Source organism: Hoplias malabaricus, chromosome Y (assembly GCF_029633855.1).
Source record: "Hoplias malabaricus isolate fHopMal1 chromosome Y, fHopMal1.hap1, whole genome shotgun sequence".
NCBI classification, from domain to species: Eukaryota; Metazoa; Chordata; class Actinopteri; order Characiformes; family Erythrinidae; genus Hoplias; species Hoplias malabaricus.
In genome coordinates, this window is record NC_089820.1 from 27,200,917 (window position 1) to 27,217,310 (window position 16,394).

Genomic DNA, 16,394 nt, shown 5'->3' on the forward strand with positions numbered 1-16,394 from the left:
TAGACTGAAGAATCCTCTCACGAGGACTGTGTAAAGCATCAGAGCACAAGCCATATACACTAGCAACTGTGGAGGAACCGAGAGCACGACTGAGTGAGAAACCAGTCAATTGTGACCTGATTTTAAGACTGTGCTGGAAAAGTGAATAACATTCTGAAATTCTAGGGGGAGCCCATGAGCAAAAATCTTACATCGTGTAGCTTTAATTTTTTCCATCCAGATATTATTTTTTTGTATTAATTCTGTTAATACGACACCACTGTGTGTCCATGTACTGTCCCTTTAAACTCAGACTACCGCGCTGTAGTCACATGACTCTGCCTCGTCCAATCAGCCACACGGAGGAGAACCTAAACACGGAGGCGGACCGAGAGACTGGAGCGGCTCGTACCAAGACAAAAAGACGACACCGAACATAAAGAAGTCAAATGTAAACACTGAGAAAAACCAGTTTCAGACCAAAGTGAATCCCCCAGTCTGTTTCACACTGAACACAATCACACACCGAAAACGAACAGAGCACGGCTCAGACGCAGAGACGGAGCTCCAGCCGCATCAGAGACACACACCCCACCTTTAACACTGGAGTGTGTTTACAGCACGAGCCTCGACAGGGAACTGAGACACAAACAAGCTACAACTAAATGATCGTAATCGAGGTTAAATGTTAATCATGATATTGATTTGTGCTGATATCACCCAGCGCTAATGCTACCATCAGCTGGTTCACTGTAAGACCACACGCCTGCACTGATCTGCCTTTCTGCCCTGGAGGAAAAGTTGACCTCAGACTCTCACTGTATAATCCACTCTGTGGTTGTGATGTCACATACACACTTTGAACTTTAAAAACCAATCTATTTTACTGTGTTGAAATGGTTTAAAGAAATAAACCCTTTCTGAGAGAGAGCTCTGGGTTCGGACGTGAAAGCGATTCGCACAGAGGTAACATCCAAAGTGTTGTGAAACAGGTTGTGGACAAAAGAACGGAAACCGATCTGTTTTATCTGGGGCTTAACGGCATGCAACGGAGATCGGATTTCAGTCTGATTCCAGTGTCTACAGGCCCCTCTACAGAGAGACAAAGAGAAACCTGTTGAATGAAGAGCTCTGCGTTGTTTACGCGTTTGATCCATAACCACAGTTCATCCACAAGCCCCCTCCTCTTCCTCCCTGGGTTCCTTCTTTATTCTCCAGCTTTGCGTCTCTGTCATGCGTTTGTTTTGTCCTCTGTTGTTGGCCTGGATTTGTAAGCTCAGGTACGAAGCGTGAGTTTTCACATCAAAGTCGAGCTGCAGAGGGGGAAGAAAGATGATCTGATTTGTCGGAGCAAAGTGTCCAGCTGAACAAACAGAAAACTGACGAGATTACCACAGCTCCGCTCATGGTCTAGTGGTTATATCTCCTCGTATTCTCTACAAAGACAAGATATTACTGACGGGGAATGCTCAGGCTCTTCCAAGTCTTCAGAGAAGCACAGGATAAAATAATACATATCTGTACCTTTTACTTATTGTTTTTAACAGAATCATTAGGTCAAAGTAAAAGAGAAAGTTATGCTAAGTTTCGGTTGGACACAAGGGGTAAATTCTTGAAAAATCCCAATGAAATATTGTCCAAACTCTATAATCTCTATAAGTGTCCGTGGGTGAGTGGAGATAACGAAGCTCCAGAAAGAGCTCAGAGCCTAAAATAAAGCGTTATGGTGCAGTGGAGCTGGACGTTTACAGAGTGTTAATATCATCCTCCATAGGGTTCTGGGTAAAGATCAGAGAACCAGACGCCTCTGTGGAGGTTCTCCTTCTGAAACAAGGAAGTGGAGACCGGGAAACGCCCTGTATCTGATTTCTGATTTAGAAAGAATATCACAAGGAAAATGCTGCGTGTGTTTGTTTTTGGGCTGGGATCAGTTTGACTCAAGGCTCTGGCAATTTTAGTTCTCCACTGTTCTGTATATTCTCCAATGTTCTCTCTGTTCTCTCTCTCAGCAGACGGCTCTGGAGCCAAAGCGTGAGACACTGGCACTTTAACAGACAGAACTCTGCATTTCCTCTTTTAAAGTGTTTCATTCACTATCTGTAACCCTTCTCCAGTTCAGGGCGGCGTTGGGTCCGGAGCCTACCCAGAATCACTGGTCGCAAGGTATGAACACACCCTGGAGGGGGCGCCAGTCACCCGGAGGAAACCCACGCAGACACAGAGAGAACACACCACACTCCTCACAGACAGTCACCCGGAGGAAACCCATGCAGACACAGGGAGAACACACCACACTCCTCACAGACAGTCACCCGGAGGAAACCCACGCAGACACAGGGAGAACACACCACACTCCTCACAGACAGTAACCCGGAGGAAACCCACGCAGACACAGAGAGAACACACCACACTCCTCACAGACATTCACCGGGAGGAAACCCATGCAGACACAGGGAGAACACACCACACTCCTCACAGACAGTCACCCGGAGGAAACCCACGCAGACACAGGGAGAACACACCACACTCCTCACAGACAGTCACCCGGAGGAAACCCACGCAGACACAGAGAGAACACACCACACTCCTCACAGACAGTCACCCGGAGTGGGAATCGAACGCACAACCTCCAGGACCCCAGAGCTGTGACAGAGACACTACCTGCTGCTCCAATATGCCGCGCAAAGTGTTTAATTAACTTTAACTCTACGGACCACATTAATTAAATTCTATTCATCTTATTAACTTATAAGTAAAACTGAACTTGGAGCCAAATCACTTTACACTTTCAAGTACATTTCAATATACAACAAGATTTATTAATAATTATAAATAACAAAAATACTCTAAATAAAATGTCATTTAATTGTTTCAAGTAAAATCTACAAATAAAACAATGATTTGGTTAAAAACGCATTTTAAATAAAGTCCCTAATGACTTTTGTAGTTGCAGTTGACTTTACTGCTTTTCCATTAGCAGCGATCTGATTGGCTCTTACTGCTGGAGGGCGGGACTTTATCCGTAAACAGAATCCATGTTCAGATTTATGAGAATTTCAGCCCGTAATCGTTCCTTTATTATTAAAGTCTCTGGTTTTAACTCGCACCGCACCGTCGTCCCAAAAGTTTCCTAAAGAGCTTTGATCTCGTCCCTCGGGCTGTTTTTACTGGCCCCAGGACAGCGGCGTCTGGACCCCGCCCTGTGTGTGTCACTCAGTGGAGTCACAGCGCTCGTCATAATGCACAGATCTGATTGGCTGAGGAGCCTCACGTGTGATCTGCAGAAACACATGTGATTGGTCGGTGAGTTTCCTGGAGCGCTGAACCTGCACCGTAACGACTAGAAGAGTCACACCACTTCAGACACACACTCTGTTCACAACTAAACAGCTCTTAGTGGTTTATCAGCTACAGGTCCGGATCGGAGAGAGTCTGGGTCTGAACCGGGACCGCGCTCCGCCTGTTCCTGACCCCTGGTGTATATTGTTCATCTACCCTGGCATATACATTTCTTACCTTAGTATCACACAGAGGATGCTGGCAAGAACCATGGTGAAGAATGCAGCTCCGCAAACAGCAGCTAGTAGCACATCCATGCCTCCACTGGGGGACGCAACTGCCCTGTGGCCCCCGGCTGTGGTCGGTTGGGTGTGGTTGTGATAACGGAAGAGCAGCGCGAACCCTCTGCCCCAGTGTGTGGTGGTGATCAGCTCCATTATGACTTCCACCATCTCAGCATCGGAGCCGAAGGTCAGCTGCTCACTGGACGGACGCTTTGAGCCGCAGAAGCGCGAGGAGAAGGATATGAGGTCGGAGATGTAGAGGACATCGTGGGGACACGTGTCTGTCACTGGCTGCTGCGTCTCAGGACTCAGGGCTTCGTTCTTGCCGATCATTGCCGGAGTTGTCGGAAGCATTGCGGCGAATTTGCCTCGGGGTCCACTGTCGGATCTTGAGACCTGGGGAGATATAGCATTCTGCGCTTTGTCTCCAGGCGTCTGAGGACCAGAGAAGAGTTGAGAAGGTGGAGGATCTGGAGGCATCGGGGAAGACCTCTCGTAATAGCGTTTGCCGGAGTTGGAGATCTTCGCCGCCCCCCTTTGATTGGAATCCTCTTGGACGACCATTTGCTTGGCCTCGTCGTTAGATCTCTGAGGCTCCTTCACCATGTCATGGCCAGCTTTGGGGAGCAGGGCATCCACAGAGGAGCCATGCTTCTTTCCGTCGTCATCCATAACGCCCTCCGAGGCTGGGTTCCTCTCGAAGACGTCAAACTCAAACATCTCCATTGTCAGCTGGTGGCCCACGGGAACGAAGAACTGCCAGACGCAGTGGGTCCCGGAGGAGTAGTTATACGGGAAACCAGGGGATAAAACAAGACCCTGAACATCCACGACGTCCACCCTCGCTCCACATTCAAAATACACCTATAACAGCAGAGGAAACAGTAGGTTAGACTCAGACGATCTCATACGCTGTAACACATCTACATCAGTCACATTGTGCCGTGCTGGTACGAGTGGATCCGAGTGGATCAGACACAGCAGTGCCTGCTAGAGTTTAAATTCCTCAGTGTCTCTGCTTCACTGAGACTTGTTCACCGAACAAAACCATCCAAACATTGTCCTGTAAATCAGTCACACACTCACCCTGTCACTCCCACCCTCACCCTGTGGACATTTCACACACTCACCCAGTCACTCCCACCCTCACCCCTGTGGACATTTCACACACTCACCCAGTCACTCCCACACTCACCCCTGTGGACATTTCACAGACTCACCCAGTCACTCCAACATTCACCCAGTCACTCCCACACTCACCCCTGTGGACATTTCACACACTCACCCAGTCACTCCCACATTCACCCAGTCACTCCCACACTCACCCCTGTGGACATTTCACACACTCACCCAGTCACTCCCACCCTCACCCCTGTGGACATTTCACACACTCACCCAGTCACTCCCACCCTCACCCCTGTGGACATTTCACACACTCACCCAGTCACTCCCACCCTCACCCCTGTGGACATTTCACACACTCAGCCAGTCACTCCCACACTCACACCTGTGGACATTTCACACACTCACCCAGTCACTCCCACACTCACCCCTGTGGACATTTCACACACTCACCCAGTCACTCCCACACTCACCCCTGTGGGCATTTCAGACACTCACCCAGTCACTCCCACACTCACCCCTGTGGGCATTTCAGACACTCACCCAGTCACTCCCACACTCACCCCTGTGGACATTTCACACACTCACCCAGTCACTCCCACACTCACCCCTGTGGACATTTCACACACTCGCCCAGTCACTCCCACACTCACCCAGTCCCTCCCACAATCACACCTGTGGACATTTCACACACACACACCCAGTCACTCCCACACTCACCCAGTCACTCCCACCCTCACCCCTGTGGACATTTCACACACTCACCCAGTCACTCCCACCCTCACCCCTGTGGACATTTCACACACTCACCCAGTCACTCCCACCCTCACCCCTGTGGACATTTCACACACTCACCCCTGTGGACATTTCACACACTCACCCCTGTGGACATTTCACAGACTCACCCAGTCACTCCCACATTCACCCAGTCACTCCCACACTCACCCCTGTGGACATTTCACACACTCACCCAGTCACTCCCACCCTCACCCCTGTGGACATTTCACACACTCACCCAGTCACTCCCACCCTCACCCCTGTGGACATTTCACACACTCACCCAGTCACTCCCACCCTCACCCCTGTGGACATTTCACACACTCACCCAGTCACTCCCACCCTCACCCCTGTGGACATTTCACACACTCACCCAGTCACTCCCACCCTCACCCCTGTGGACATTTCACACACTCACCCAGTCACTCCCACCCTCACCCCTGTGGATAATTTACACATTTACTTACACAGTCACTCTCTAAAAGACAGACAGTTTTTCTCTCTCTCTTACACACACAGTCACACCCATGGACAGGTTCTCACACACACACACACACACACACACACACCTTGACATTCTGATGATAATTGTCTGTGTGTTTACTGATATGATACTTTTATATTTATTTTTTCCCTAATGTTTTGAGAGACTTATAGTAGAGTCATTGTGGACACAGTGTGACACTCAGGAGCAGCTGCACATGAGCCTTAGCTCTCCACGCTCAATGCCAAATGTCAGCGAGGGGGGTTTAAAGGCTCTCAGTAAAGGAGTGACGGAGCACCACTGAGTGATGTTCGTGATCCAGAATTTCACTGATGTTTATGTGAAGGCTGAATGCCATCAGATCCTCACAGCTATGTTCTGACACCAGGGTAAAGTCTGCCCCGAGAGTTTCTGTGGTGAGGAGGAACACACTCCTGGAGGATTACCTTCAGCCGAGCTGCTCTCGGACCTGAACTATTCAACCCTTCTGCTCCAGAACACATAAACCCTCCTCTCCGCCGCCGGACGACCGCGGGGAGGCTCTTCTTCAAACGCACGGACGGACGGAGGGATGGTAATATTTCCCAGGTGTGCAGGATGGAGGGATGGAGGAATAATTGGAGGCAGATGGGAATTGGGAGGAAAGCTTCGAATCAGACCTTCGCTGGGGCCTGGCTTGTTTATTGGGTTTCCTTTCGGCCCTGGATTTGGAGTTTAACAATAAAATAAACAGAGGTTCTGGACCCACACGCAGCAGACAGGTTACAGACTCGCCTCCAGCCGCGGCCGGGAATGAAGTGATAAAGCTGCTGAGGCCAGAGAGAGAGAGAGACCCAAAAAAAACCCTGCTCTCCTCCATCTGCTTTCCATCATCAAAGACATTCCACAGACAATGGATTTTAAAGCGGCAAAAACCACGTCGTTTTCCCTTTTATTCTGAGACGAATTAAATGCAGGAGACAGAACACCATCTCCCAAAAAGAGAGAGAGAATGAGAGAAGACAAGAGAGAGAGGGGGGAGAAAAGAGAGAGAAATGTAGAGAAGGGGACAGAGGGATAGAGAGTATACAAAAGAAAGAATGTGAGAAAAGAGGTGAGACAGAGAATAGAGAGAAATGGTGAGAAGGGGAAAGAAAGAATACACAAAAGAGAAAGAGTTAGAGAGAAAGAAGACTTGAGAGAGCGAGAAAAATGTAGAGAAGGGGAGGGTTAGGGATAAATCACACAAAAGAAAAAGTGAAAGAGAGAGAGAGCGACAGAAGGACGGAGAGATCAGAGAAAGACAGGGGGAGAGTATCCTATTATTCGGTGCCTTTCTACAGTGAAGAATGAAGAACAGGTCGTCACCGGCTGCACCTCGAAGAAACAAATACTCAGCCTCCAACCTTTCAGAAAAGTACTCACCCCCCTCTTCCCCACAGAGGAATACAGTTCTGTTTCTTAACAAAACGTCTGTGACCTGCTTTGGTCCAAACCCCACGAGCCCCACAGCAGTGTTCTCCCCCTGTGTAAACAGCCCTGTTCAGAACGCCCGCTTTCAGCACCTGTTCCTTTAAATGATAATGAGCCGCTCGCTGTTCACCCCGACCCCGAGCGCACAGCAGTGAGGAGCGAGGAGCAGAAGCTCTGGTTTTTAGCCGTTTACTCAGTGCTCTTATTTTTCCGCGCTCGTTGTGTCCGTTTTGCTGAGTTTAACCTCGTCTTTGCGCTCTCACATAAACACGGGTCCAGCGCTGTGATTGGACAGACTCAGACGAGGGGGCGGGGCCATTCTAAAGTCTCTGCACTTGACGTCAGAAGCGGAGCAGAATCAGAACGACTCGTTTTATCCTGTGTTTCTGACTCAGGCAGCGCACAGAAAACTGACTGGGGTCTTGTTTCACAGTGTGTGGGTTGGTGGGCTCCAGATTCACACTTTCTGTCAAAACAAGATCACTAATCTAGTCACACCATAAAATCAGATTCGGCGACATACGATGGGTCTTTGATCTCTAAAGGCAGTCCCTATAAAGAGCACAGACCCCGGCTCTAAAGGAAGAGAAGTGGGTCAGTTTGTAGCGCTGCCATAGTTGCGGACGCAGAGGTTGGCACCGTGTAAATGTTCACGCTCAAATTCACATGAAAGAGAGAAAGAGGAGGAAATGGGGGCATTCTCACCACAGCGAAAATATCCCAGCGTTACATCACACAGCAAACCAGTAAAGACCCCCCCCACCCCTCTCCGGGACAAAGACGGGCTGGAATAGCGCTTTAATGAAGAGCTGAGCCAGCGAGATTATATAAGACCCTGTGGGAGATGGCGATTCTGTGCGGTCCGAGTGGTCGGACGATACAGTAATCATCTAAATATCATGATACTTTTTCACAATATTTTATTACGATTTTGGTGCTGATGCTGGAGTTTTTAAACCCCTCAGTGTCTGGACTGAGAACAGTCCACCGACCAAAAACATCCAGCCGACAGCGTCTTGTGTCACTGATGAAGGACTAGAGGACGAGCGACACACACTGTGCAGCGACAGATGAGCTACTGTCTCCGACTCTACATCTACAAGGTGGACCAATGAGGGAGGAGTGTCTCACAGAGTGGACAGAGAGTGGACACAGGGTTTAAAAACTCCAGCAGCACTGCTGTGTCTGATCCACTCCACACCAGCACAACACACACTAACACACCACCACCACGTCAGTGTCACTGCAGCGCTGAGAATGATCCAGCACCACATCACACCTGCTCTGTGCGGGTCCTTAGCGCTGAGGAACAGGGGGGGAGGGGGGAATTAAGTGAGTGGAGTGGACAGTGGAGAAACATGGAGGTGGTTTTAATGTTATGGCTGATCAGTGTGTGTATATAGGACATATCCACTATCCCAGACACTGTATAAAAACAAGCGAGGGAGGGTGAACAAACTGCTCAGGGACGTTTAAAATGACAATTCCTGGCAACCCGGATTAAATGAGAAAACAGGTTAGGAACGTTTCCCTGTGGATTCAGTGTCTCTCTCTTTTTCTCTCTTAATTCCTTTTCCCTCCCCTTTCTCTCTCCTATTCCTCTTCTCCATCTTCTTCTCACCCCTTGTTTATCTCTCTCTCTCTCTCCCTCTCTCTCTCTCTCTCTGCAGGTGGAGGGATGTTATATGAGCTGATGACACCAGTTTGGAGACAGAGTTCCAGAGTTCCTGTGTTCCAGATTTCCAGGCGGGGAGGCGTTCCTCGTTCTCCTGTAAACAGGCCGTGGGGCTCAGGAAGGGGGCATTGGCGAGGGGCTGTTTGTTAGAGAGAGTGACGCAGGCCTGTGTGAGGAAGAGTGGACACACAGCAGAGCACTGCCCAGCACCACCCAGCGTGTCCATCTGACCACACGACTACACTGCAGTCACTGACCGGGCCATGCCTCCGACTTAGAAAACATCAGGGAGCTTCCAGCCACAAGATTAAAACCACAGTCAGGTGACGAGGTTAAAGGCCGATTTCTGCTTCTGCGTTGAATCAGTGCAGACCCTACGCTGCTGTGAGTGTTTACACACTCTCAGAATTAAAGCTACAGTACAGGAACATCACTGTCACTGAAGGTACACACAGTGGAGTGTATCTTTAAAAGGTACAGCAGTGGTGTTAGAGTCCAGTTGTGTTCCCTAAAGGTGCATTACATTCTCTTCTCCAGAAGGAGAGGGGGATCTCTGTAATCTTTCATTATACAACTGTGGAGAATAAAAGAACACAATAAAAGTCCTGGAGATGAAACGGGGCGAGTCACATCAACACAACTTTAACATCCACAGTTAATACAGAGTAGGGTACAGTTCTGATAGTTTTCTGGCAGTGTGTCTGCGGTACGTAGCATCCCTTAAAATATGGAATCATCATGGACTCTAAAAGCAGTGTTGAGACGCGTTTGTTTTGTGTTTCTGAGGTGACACTGTTTAGACAATGATTTGTTTTGAGACGGAAACGCCGCTGCTCTCAGATTCTCCACAGCTCCTATACAGAGAACACGCTTCTCATTGGTCGTCATCTTTATTTAGCCAATCAGCAGCCAGCGTCATCTGTCCATCATTCAGTGCTGCAGCAAATGGAGACAGTGCCTCTTACAGGGGGCTGTTTCGCCGAGAGCTGATACAACTGAACAGATGTAACTAATGTTGGCGTTGTGTTTAAGAGAAACTAAATTTTATTTCTCCCTCAACACAGAAATAACACATTAGCCTGGTTCATAAACACAAGATAAAACAGTAAAACAATGGCAGCCTACGTGTTTTAACACACTTCCATTGCCACAGGTGAATAAAACCAAGCACCCTGGCAGGGTGCTTCTACAAACGTTTGTGAAAGAATGGGTCGCGATCAGCAGCTCAGTAAACTCCAGCGTGGTATAAGTCCAGTCGGGAAATTTCCTCGCTACTAAATACACCACAGTCAACTGTCAGTAGTATTATAACAAAGTGGAAGAGACTGGAAACCACAGCAACTCAGCCACAAAGTGGTTGGCACCGTAAATTGCAAATCCGACAGAGCAGGCTCAGTGGATGCTGAGGGGCATAGTGCACAGAGGTCGCCAACTTTCTGCAGTATCAATTTCTACAGACCTCCAAACTTTGTGACCTTCATGTCATCAAGAATCAGAACTGTGTTCCACTGTGGAGAAGAGGGAGGATGTGTGTGGAACAGTGGAACTGTGTTCTCTGGAGCGACGGGGTTCCTCTGGTGTGTGGAACAGTGGAACTGTGTTCTCTGGAGCGACAGGGTTCCTCTGGTGTGTGGAACAGTGGAACTGTGTTCTCTGGAGCGACGTGGTTCCTCTGGTGTGTGGAACAGTGTTCTCTGGAGCGACGGGGTTCCTCTGGTGTGTGGAACAGTGTTCTCTGGAGCGATGGGGTTCCTCTGGTGTGTGGAACTGTGTTCTCTGGAGCGATGGGGTTCCTCTGGTGTGTGGAACTGTGTTCTCTGGAGCGATGGGGTTCCTCTGGTGTGTGGAACAGTGGAACTGTGTTCTCTGGAGCGATGGGGTTCCTCTGGTGTGTGGAACAGTGGAACTGTGTTCTCTGGAGCGATGGGGTTCCTCTGGTGTGTGGAACAGTGGAACTGTGTTCTCTGGAGCGATGGGGTTCCTCTGGTGTGTGGAACAGTGGAACTGTGTTCTCTGGAGCGATGGGGTTCCTCTGGTGTGTGGAACAGTGGAACTGTGTTCTCTGGAGCGATGGGGTTCCTCTGGTGTGTGGAACAGTGGAACTGTGTTCTCTGGAGCGATGGGGTTCCTCACTGATGATGATGAGGCTGAACTCCATCAGATCCTCACACTGCACCTATCTCACTCTGCCCTCTCTGTCTCAGAATGGGTCTGAGGTCAAGTGCACCACATGGGCATAAATAAATCCAGCAAGTACTGGTCTGTGGAACAGGGGAACTGTGTTCTCATGAGGGTTGGAGCTCCCTCAAATTCCTCATTATTGTCAGAGAAAGCCACTGTTATTAAAAATAACAGCCAAAGTTTCCCACCAGTTGCTCGCTCCAGACCCCCAGGCTGTTAAACACGCGTCAGTTCTGTGTGTTTGGAGCGTGTGATGGTGAAAATGTGTTGTGAATAATTATATTCCCCCAAAACACACTCAGAAATGTGCTTTCGCAGCCAGTTGAGGTTTGTGGTCCCCTTTGGTGGTTTTGCACCAATTTACATAGTTCAGAGAACAGTTTCCCCAAAGTCCTGCTGTGTCTGTACATACAGGTTTTGCTTGTCGAATGAGGACCTCAGAATGGGACATTGTAAAAATGGGGACCTGTGTCTCCTCGTATGGAAACGGCCGATGGATGTTCACCAAGGCTAAGGTCAGTGTTTAGGTTTAAAAGGGACATATTATCATAAACTCTCTTGTTCAGATCATGTTCACATTAAAGTGTGAATCTGGAGTCCACCAACCCACACACTGTGAAACAAGACCCCAGTCAGTTTTCTGTGCGCTGCCTGAGTCAGAAACACAGGATAAAACGAGTCGCTCTGATTCTGCTCCGCTTCTGACGTCAAATGCAGAGACTTTAGAATGGCCCCGCCCCCTCGTCTGAGTCTGTCCAATCACAGCGCTGGACCCGTGTTTATGTGAGAGTGCAAAGACGAGGTTAAACTCAGCAAAACAGACACAACGAGCGCGGAGAAATAAGAGCACTGAGTAAAAATGGAGAAGAAAGAGAACAGAGTGAAAACGGCTAAAAACCAGAGCTTCTGCTCCTCGCTCCTCACTGCTGTGTGCTCGGGGTCGGGGTGAACAGCGAGCGGCTCATTATCATTTAAAGGAACAGGTGCTGAAAGCGGGCGTTCTGAACAGGGCTGTTTACACAGGGGGAGAACACTGCTGTGGGGCTCGTGGGGTTTGGACCAAAGCAGGTCACAGACGCTTCATTAAGAAACAGAACTGTGTTCCTCTGTGGAGGAGTCTGAGTGCAGTAACACTAATGTAAGAGGAGTGCAGTGTCCTAAACCCATCTCCCAGTAAAAGTACCTAGAGTCTCAGTCCAACTCCTTTCCTTCTAGACTTCTGAGGAACAGAGGAGTGCAGGAGCTAGTGCCATTAGCTCAAGAGTCTAACGGTTACAGAATAGGGAAAGATTAGTGTCAAAATACAGTTTTTTTATTTATTTATGTATGGTCACACTTATATAGCGCCTTTCTAGATTCTCAAGGATGCTTTACAAACAACACTGCACAGAACGCCATTCCATTCAACACTCAATGCACACACTCACACTCTCTGGCGAGAAGCGGCAGCCAAACGCACACAGCGTACTCCCAACCAGGAACGACTGCATCGGGCACTAGGGATTCACCCAGGACAGAGCGCCGATCCATATCTGGGCTCACACACATTCACTCACACACACTCATTCACTCACACACACACACACACCAGGGCAGTTATTAGAAATAAGCCAATTCACTTGACCTCCATGTGCTTGGACTGTGGGAGGAAACCGAAGAACACACCACACTCCTCACAGACAGTCACCCAGAGGAAACCCACACAGACACAGAGAGAACACACCACACTCCTCACAGACAGTCACCCGGAGGAAACCCACGCAGACACAGGGAGAACACACCACACTCCTCACAGACAGTCACCTGGAGGAAACCCACGCAGACACAGGGAGAACACACCACACTCCTCACAGACAGTCACCCGGAGGAAACCCACGCAGACACAGGGAGAACACACCACACTCCTCACAGACAGTCACCTGGAGGAAACGCAGACACAGGGAGAACATGGAAACTCCACCCAGATTGGACTTGAACCCAAGATCCCAGCGCTGGGAGGAAAACCTGCTCATCCCCAAATTGTGTAACTCTATTCCAGCAATTAGAAAAAAATCCCACACAACACATCATCTGGGTTTTCAAGGATTTATCATCATTTTTACGTCTCATATTTTAAACGTATTTATAAAAGTGTTGAATCTGCGTTTGTGGATCAAGTCACTCGACTATTTTCCGTGACGTATTTTTGTTCATTTCCTCTCAAGGGTTTTTGGATTTTGAGACTTTCATTTCACATTTTGCAGCTTTTTATTTTTCCCCAGTTCCAAAAATACAAACAGGACAAAGACAGCATTTAGCATGCTTCTCCACACACACACACACACACACACACACACACACACACACACACACACACACACACACACACACACACACACACACGTTTAGCACAGGCTCTTTGTTACTGGAATCCCATTCATTATTGGACGACAACAACCTGAAAAATGTGTCTGTGTTTCCAGACAATGGTGTGTTACACAGCTCACTTCTCAGAACTCAAATGATCACCATGCTAACATCAGGTATTAGCTTCTATTGCTATAGCCACATTAGCATCACAGCTTCAGTGCAGAACTAAAGCTAAACTAAACTTCAGGCAACAAGTGTATCTGCGAAAGCTAAGAGAGAAACTGGATAAATCTGATTAATATTTTCAAACACAGTGTGTAAGATATGTTTATATGAATGTGATAACTGACATGCTACTAGCTAACACTGCTCAGAAAAAGCAGTTCATTAAGGAGCTCTGTATCAATAACATGCTACAAGCTAAAGCCTGGGTTTACTGGACTTTGGTGTATGTGTGGAAGTCTCCAGTTTACTGATATCAGACATGGTACCCACTACAGAATGATACACACATTCAGAGACATAATTCACCAGCTACTTCACACTGTCTGACTACAAGACACCTGTATCTGTGAACGGAAGCAGATGTCCTCCTCTAAAAGCCCCTCACAGAAAGTGAGGACAGTAGACGGTGGAGGACAGGGGACAGTGGAGTTGAATGGAAGCAGACGTCCTCCTCTAAAAGCCCCTCACAGAGAGTGAGGACAGTGGACGGTGGAGGGCATGGGACAGTGGAGGTGAATGGAAGCAGACGTCCTCCTCTAAAAGCCCCTCAGAAAGTGAGGACAGTGGACGGTGGGGGACAGTGGACAGTGGAGGTGAATGGAAGCAGACGTCCTCCTCTAAAAGCCCCTCACAGAGAGTGAGGACAGTGGACGGTGGAGGGCATGGGACAGTGGAGGTGAATGGAAGCAGACGTCCTCCTCTAAAAGCCCCTCACAGAAAGTGAGGACAGTGGACGGTGGAGGACAGGGGACAGTGGAGGTGAATGGAAGCAGACGTCCTCCTCTAAAAGCCCCTCACAGAAAGTGAGGACAGTGGACGGTGGAGGACAGGGGACAGTGGAGTTGAATGGAAGCAGACGTCCTCCTCTAAAAGCCCCTCACAGAAAGTGAGGACAGTGGACGGTGGAGGACAGGGGACAGTGGAGTTGAATGGAAGCAGACGTCCTCCTCTAAAAGCCCCTCACAGAAAGTGAGGACAGTGGACGGTGGAGGACAGGGGACAGTGGAGTTGAATGGAAGCAGACGTCCTCCTCTAAAAGCCCCTCAGAAAGTGAGGACAGTAGACGGTGGGGGACAGTGGACACACACAGTCAGGTCCACACACACACAGTCAGAATCACACACACACACAGTCAGAATCACACACACACACAGTCAGAATCACACACACACACACACACACACACACAGTCAGAATCACACACACACACACACACACAGTCAGAATCACACACACACACAGTCAGAATCACACACACACACACACACACACACACAGTCAGAATCTCACACACACACACAGTCAGAATCACACACACACACACAGTCAGAATCACACACACACACACACACACAGTCAGAATCACACACACACACAGTCAGAATCACACACACACACAGTCAGAATCACACACACACACACACAGTCTGAACCACAAACATACACACAGATACATAAACACACACACTTATAAACAATAACACACACACACTTACAATAAATACAACAGAAGAGTGGAGCACAAATATAAACACAGAGAAATGTATAAACACAGACACAGGAACATCCACATGACAAAAACAAGCTAAAGCCACACACACACACACACACACACACACACACACACACACACACACACAGTAATAGTAACCTAAAGTCTCAGTGAGTTTATGGAATGAATCCTGAAAACAGTCCCCACTTTTACACAGCCTCGTGTTGTCGCGGTGCTGGGGACCTCTGGGGGATATTTCTCAGTTAGCGAGATAACTTAAGCCCAAGGTCCAGCCTGTCCAATAGGAACAGACTTAAGGCTTAAGTTAACTGGCTAAGTGGGAAATCCAAGTTTGTGGAATACACCACAGGTCCTCATACATTTATCAAAACAAATAAACACACATATATACACACACACACACACAAACAACCCCCCCCCCCTCCGACGGGATTTCCTGGATAAACAAACCCAATCAAATCCGAGCAGAACTGATATTGATATATGTGTGCGTGTGTTTTAGTTACTCACTCGTTTAGCGCCGCACGCGCTGATCAACAGCAGAAAACAAACAGCAGCGAACTTCACCTTCATCATCCTCCTGCAGCCACCACACACTCACACACACACACATTTACTCATAAACATACACACACACACACTCACAAACGCAAACTCTGTCTCTCTTACACATACATATTTTCTCTCTCTCTCTCTCTCTCTCTCTCTCTCTCTCTCTCTGGTACACATGCGCGCGCGCACCTGAGGCAGCAGGAGCGCGCACGCGCTCTGCACACTATACACGCGCGTAATGTTTTCCTGCGGAGGTCTCTGTTGTATGTGTGTGTGTGTGTGTGTGTGTGTGTGTGTGTTTGTGTGTGAGTGTGTGTGTGTCAGGGGCGTTCCTCCACTGCTTGTACTGGGGCAGACCGTGAATCCAGTTAAAAGTGATCTAACACTAAATGGACGTTGCTCAGACATTTGTGAGAAATGTAGAATAAATTAACACTAATTCTTGTTTATTTTAATTGCATTAATTAGGTTTATGAGTGACACACGTCGGACAGGTGTGGGGTGTAGCGCCACACTGTGGGC

At 48.5% G+C, this 16,394-nt stretch overlaps 1 protein-coding gene across 3 annotated transcripts in view; it reads right to left on the reverse strand.

The window, feature by feature from the left end:
• LOC136679080 (uncharacterized) overlaps positions 1–15,990 on the reverse strand; it is a 34,207-nt gene extending 18,217 nt beyond the window's left edge. For 2 of the 3 annotated variants that reach the window (XM_066657362.1, XM_066657361.1), the window contains exons 1-2: positions 15,831–15,990; positions 3,496–4,406 (exon numbers count right to left, since the gene is read on the reverse strand). In XM_066657362.1, coding sequence (XP_066513459.1) covers positions 3,496–4,406; positions 15,831–15,896 — 977 coding nt within the window. In that variant the 5' untranslated portion in view covers positions 15,897–15,990. Of the gene's footprint in view, positions 1–3,495; positions 4,407–15,506; positions 15,587–15,830 lie in introns of those variants that run through there. The other variant, XM_066657363.1, reaches the window with a different exon arrangement.
• Positions 15,991–16,394: the final 404 nt, after the last annotated feature.